At 44.3% G+C, this 6,107-nt stretch overlaps 1 protein-coding gene across 1 annotated transcript; it reads right to left on the reverse strand.

The window, feature by feature from the left end:
- Positions 1-269: 269 nt before the first annotated feature.
- On the reverse strand, positions 270-3,568 carry LOC137561600 (uncharacterized). The gene is made up of 3 exons (XM_068272911.1): positions 3,335-3,568; positions 1,686-1,848; positions 270-1,329 (listed from the first exon to the last, which is right to left on the reverse strand). The coding sequence occupies exons 1-3, from the start codon at positions 3,507-3,509 to the stop codon at positions 501-503; spliced, it is 1,167 nt and encodes a 388-aa protein (XP_068129012.1). The 5' UTR covers positions 3,510-3,568; the 3' UTR covers positions 270-500.
- Between the last annotated feature and the right edge of the window lie 2,539 nt (positions 3,569-6,107).

A 6,107-nucleotide genomic window follows, 5' to 3' on the forward strand; every position in this document is an offset into this window, starting at 1 on the left:
TGCTGACCATGAAGTTGCAAGAAAGGAGTGACACAGGAAGGATCTTGTACGCTGGGATGTAGACATGCGGTGCGGGATGGTAGGATGCTGTGCAGCGCAGCAAAGAGAACCCTGCCCCACCTTGGGGAAATGTATAGGGGGAGATCTGCTGCCAGGAGCAGCAGCTTCACAGATTGTAAATTGTAGCATGCAGATTTGTTTGCACAATATGTTTGTAGTAAAGGCAGCCATGATAGTGATGGCTGTTTTCTTTGCATGTGATGGCAAATCAATCACTGTCTGACTTCACAAAATCATGATAACCAAACTACATATACGGACATTCACTCTGGTCCTGTAATACTTTACCTTTTGAATCTTTACAACACAAAACATTTTTAACTGAAAGTTTGTATGATGGCTTCGGTACATGCCTCTGTAGTGCACTCAACGGACTGTGCATAATGCAATTCCCAACTACATAATGAGACGAACAAAAGCAAATAAGAAAAATGTGGTAATTACTCCGTAGCATCATAATCAAACATGAATCTCGTCATCGAGAATTCTGTGGTTTGTGAAGCACAGGGTGCTGAAGGCCTATCTAAATTATGATATGAACGTGTTTCGGGAATTTGAGTGGGGTTCCTATGATACATTTCGCCCACATCTGCTCCCGTCCGAGAGGTAGATGATGTTTCTCTGTGTGGCCGCCCCATTGAATGCATCTGTGAGGGAGGCATGCTACTGTACGCTTGCCCTTGCTGTATCCATGAGTGTTGCGGCTCTGACCTATGAACTGGCATCGACTTATCAGACGGCCAGCACTCTTGGTATGTACCCTGATTGGGAACTCGAAAACTACTACCCTCTAAGTTGGACCCCTGCTTATTACCCTGGTTGCCATCACGGTCTTGCCGTGTTTTTGCTAGATATTTTTTAGCTGCATCAATGAATTCCCCATGTACATCGGCATAGTAACGTGGGTCAATGTCCATTAGGTAAGGCACCATTGAGTCTGTGATTTTGTAGGCCACATTCTCCTCGGGTGACCTTTGTCGCTCACGGTTTGATTTGAAGTGTTCCAAAATTTCTTGGTAAGTTTTGTTCATTTGTGCCAAATGTACATTCTCCTCCTCGTCCACTACGGCAGGCCTAACTCTTTTTGGTCGAGTTGCTGGTCTAGTCCGCGGTCTCACAGTGGTAAGTGAGGAGTGAGCACTCCCACTTGTATGAGTGGATGGCACCTCTGAAACATTGTCCCCAGCATCTGAGTTGCTGTTGGCAGAAGCACAAGTACTGTCGCTGTCGGCCTCCACATTAGTTGAAGTGGAAAAACTATCCTCTGTTCTGAAAAACAAAAGAAACAACAGATCCCAATGTATGATTGAGTATATGTGGCAACAGATCTGTACATTATGTAATTATCCAGCATCCATGGCAACACATATCTACGTGGAATGGGCATTGACATACACATGGGGGTACAGAGTATGGTTGACCTAGCCCTCGCACATGTTTTTGTTGTACAGCAAACGGTGCTTTCATGCATGATTAAAATGTTAGGTACGAGCTAAGCAGCTGTTAGGCCTCCCTCAGCCATACTATATATCTCACAGTGTGTGCCATTGTCAAATGTATGTGTGTTGTTAATGATCGTGGTTAAATGGTTGGGCAACCAATCGAAATATGAAATGTAACTTTACCTTCGTGGTTCATATATGGTACGCAGAAAGGACAACAATTCAAAGTTCTTGTAGGTGGGTGGAGCTGGAGCAGCACTCCCACTTTTCTCCAATTTCCTTAGTTTCGTCAATTCTTTTTTGTAAGTGTCCCTTACGGATCTCCACTTATTCATATAGAATTTTACTGTAGAGAAAAGATAACAAAACAGTACATTAATGGTACATTCCTTTTTCTCCATAGGTTTTTGGCCACTGGCCAATCATTTGCATCATTGCATTTCGCCTACCGCTTGGGAAAAACTACAATTTCAAACATTGTGAAGGACACGTGTCTGGTAATCTGGCGAGAACTTCATGCCACTTTTATGGCCGTCCCTAACCGCCAACGTTGGGAGGAGGTTTCAACTAAGTTTTGGGCAAAGTGTCGGTTTCCAAATTGCATTGGAGCAGTGGATGGCAAACATATCAGACTCGTGCACCCACCACACAGCGGTAGTCAGTATTTTAATTATAAAATTTTTTTTTCCATTGTCCTTATGGCAGTTGCTGATGCCGATTACAAATTTCTGTACATCGACGTTGGTGCATACGGAACAGCAAGTGATTCCCAGATCTTCAGGAACACCAACTTGTGCTATCGCATGGAGAATGGCACGCTGGACTTGCCGCAACCAAGTCCATGGCCTGGGACCAACAATCCTGCTTACCCCTACACCTTTGTGGGTGATGAGGCGTTTGCTTTATCCCGACATGTAATGCGCCCATACTCAGCCACTCGCTTGAATGACTGGACAAGACATTTTAATTACCGGTTAAGTATGGCCAGACGAGTGGTGGAATGTAGTTTTGGCATTTTGGCTAACAAATGGAGGGTGCTGCATACAGCTATCCAGTTGAAAGTGGAAAATGCGGTGTCTGTGGTGAAAGCTGCATGCATCCTTCACAATGTCGTGATAGACAAAGAAGGAATCTCGGTGGATGAAGTGAATGCACTTGAGGTTCCACCGCTAAGTGGCATCACTTGGAGTGGAGGTCAGCACACGAATGAGGCACTCAGAAATCGCGACTGTATGTCGCATTTCTTCCAAAACAGAGCTGGGAGATTGTAGACCTACATGCATTTTTTTCTGGCTTTCTACTAATAAAATGTGCAAACATAACAATGTGTTTGACTGATTGAGTGAAAGCACTAACACTAACATATTCATATACATCATGCTTCTTGGTGCTGGGGTACTTAGACGTTACATTAAGGCACATTTCACCAGTAATGACATCAACCTATCTACGTATACTAACTGTAACCCCACCGCACAAATGGTAGGCATACATGACATCTGGCGGAAGTGCGTGTATTGGTTAGCCAACGTGCGCCACACGTGCTGCGTGATCATCCCCCCACTTATCGACTGCAGAACCGCTGGGTTGTGCTGTTGTTGCACTTCATAATCTATTTTCCAGGCACATCTATGCTATTCCACTACATGAGTCCCCTACAATTGGGGGGGAGGGGGGAATGTTACCCCCAGGGTACGATCTACAGTGTGACAGTACAGTGGCCTGTGGAAACCACGAGCCAAGCACCTGTCATTCACATTATGGGCCATTACTCATATAAAGCTATCACAATACACACAAAACATATTACAAGTGCACAGATCACCACTCACCTTCCAACTTTTTCTTTGACGATGACAAGTCCTCCCAATCCGGAGTGAATTCCTCTGCTATGTTGTGCCATGTCCTCTTAATAAGTGCTTTGTCCTTATAGCCTGGCAGCCTTTTATCATATATAAAAGGATTAGCATGTACCAAGGATACCAGGCTCTCAATAGTGTATTCCATGGCTGCCAGTCGCTTTGAAATACAGACACAGGAAGCAGGAAAGAAGGCCTTGCTTGTGGGTAATTGTACAAAAGGGGAAAAAAAAAAAAATTGAATGGGAAACTTTATTGTACGCGTTTTCGTATGCGAATTCGCATACAAATTCGCATGTAGTAACCGCATGCGAAATCCCTATCAAATACATTACATGCGAATCGCATGCGAATCGCATGCATTCCACACGCAGGCGAAATCGTTGCCTCTTTTGAGCGTTTTTCCACCGCTACGAAAAACGCACAACGCCAACGCAGAAGTGGAAACAGGCCCATCCACTTACATGACATGTGCGAATCCGCATGCGTTGGACGCATGCGGATTTGCGATAGTGGAAACGAGCCCTCAAGCTTGAATGCAAATTGTATGCAGCTTGGAGATGGGCCAATCACAATGAGTAGGACATACACTGGATTTCCCCCAATTCCAAGCCACATACAGTTTGCATTAAATTTTCATGTAAGCTGAAACTATTAGCACCTCATTGACTATTTCTGCTTGTCACCAGTGTTGGGGCCAATGCCCAGAAAAAGCAATCCGGATGAGAGCTGGGACCTACTATAAAGCGCAAATCAGTATCGCAATTGCCGGGCGCTTTTGTTAATGAGTTTTGCGGCATTTCTTAGAACCGTTCATGGCTTTTTGATGCGATTTCCATAGGTTCGGTAGAAAAGTGCTGCAAAATCTTTGTTCAACGACTGAAAGTGATTTTACAGAGATCCCCATACTTTGTATTGCATATATATATATATATATATATATATATATATATATATATATATATATTTATATTTATTTATTTTTTATATAAATATATATGCGTAAATGTTCCAGAAATTCTGCTGTATACATACAATTGCAATTTAACCTCCCCGGCGTTCTACTGAGATCGCCAGGGAGGCTGCGGGAGGGTTTTTTTTCAATAAAAAAAAAACTATTTCATGCAGCCAACTGAAAGTTGGCTGCATGAAAGCCCACTAGAGGGCGCTCCGGAGGCGTTCTTCCGATCGCCTCCGGCGCCCAGAACAAACAAGGAAGGCCGCAATGAGCAGCCTTCCTTGTTTGGCTTTCCTCGTCGCCATGTCGACGAGCGGAGTGACGTCATGGACGTCAGCCGACGTCCTGACGTCAGCCGCCTCCGATCCAGCCCTTAGCGCTGGCCGGAACTGATTGGTCCGGCTGCGCAGGGCTCGGGCGGCTGGGGGGACCCTCTTTCGCCGCTGCTCGCATCGGATCGCCGCAGAGCGGCGGCGATCGGGCAGCACACGCGCCTGGCAAAGTGCCGGCTGCGTGTGCTGCTTTTTATTTGAAGCAAATCGGCCCAGCAGGGCCTGAGCGGCAGCCTCCGGCGGTGATGGACGAGCTGAGCTCGTCCATACCGCTCAGGAGGTTAAACCAGCTAGCATTTTTGCAATCGCCAGAAATTCCAAAAATGCTGCTGCAACAGCTCTGGAGGGCTCCAGGTCTGCCACTAAAGAAAGCCTGGTACACACTTCCAATTTTAATTAGCCAGTCACTGACCAATTTTACCACAACCATGTAGTATGAGGGTCAACAGATATTAAATACTATGAACAGATTTCTGTATGTAAACTCTCATTTTGCATGTAGGTGGTAAAATTGGACAGTGATTGGCCAAGCAAGGTTTGATGAGTGTACCCATCTTAACACACAAAAAGACCACTTCAGCCTAACTGGACGAAAATTTTCATCCAGTTAGGCTGCGCGCGCTCCGGCGGGCCCACCGTGCGCGCTCCCGCTGCCGGCCGTTAACCCAGCGATCAATGAAAGGGATTGTAAATCCCTTTCACTGATCGGACCCCCCCCCCGGAGAAAAGCCGACAGCATCTCTTCAGATGCTGCGGCTTTTCTGAGATCAAAAAGTTCCCCGTCTTCATACTTCTTCCTGGGAGCGAGATCGATCTTTTGACTGTGGCCATCTTGTGGCCAAATAGCAAACTACACCAAAAAACACTTTGAATTGAATAAATACAATTTAAAACTTTTAAAATCCCGTTTACCTCTGAAGGGTCTGAACTTTTTATATATTCATGTCAAAGGAGTATATCCATATGATTTATTAAATTATGGGCTTCTAAATAGTGATGGACGCAAATTGAAAAAATGCACCTTTATTTCCAAATTAAATATCGGCGCCATACATTGTGATAGGGACATAATTTAAATGGTGTAATAAGCGGGACAAATTGGTAAATAAAGTACATAGGTTTTAATTATGGTAGCATGTATTAATTTCAAACTATAATGGCCAAAAGCTGAGCAATAATGATTTTTTTCCATTTCTTTCTTAATATTCCTGTTAAAATGGATTTAGAATAAATTAATTCTCAGCAAAATGTATCACCCACAGAAAGCCTAATTGGTGGCGGAAAAAACAAGATATAGATCAATTCATTGTGATGAGTAGTGCTAAAGTTATTGGCAAATGAATGGGAGGTGAAAGTTGCTCAGATGTAAAAAAAAATCTCAAACCTGTAGGCTGAAGTGGTTAACCCCCCTGGCGGTATAAAAAATTCCACCAGGAGGCAGCGCAGCAGTTTTTTT

Source organism: Hyperolius riggenbachi, chromosome 3 (genome assembly GCF_040937935.1).
Source record: "Hyperolius riggenbachi isolate aHypRig1 chromosome 3, aHypRig1.pri, whole genome shotgun sequence".
Lineage (NCBI taxonomy): Eukaryota > Metazoa > Chordata > Amphibia > Anura > Hyperoliidae > Hyperolius > Hyperolius riggenbachi.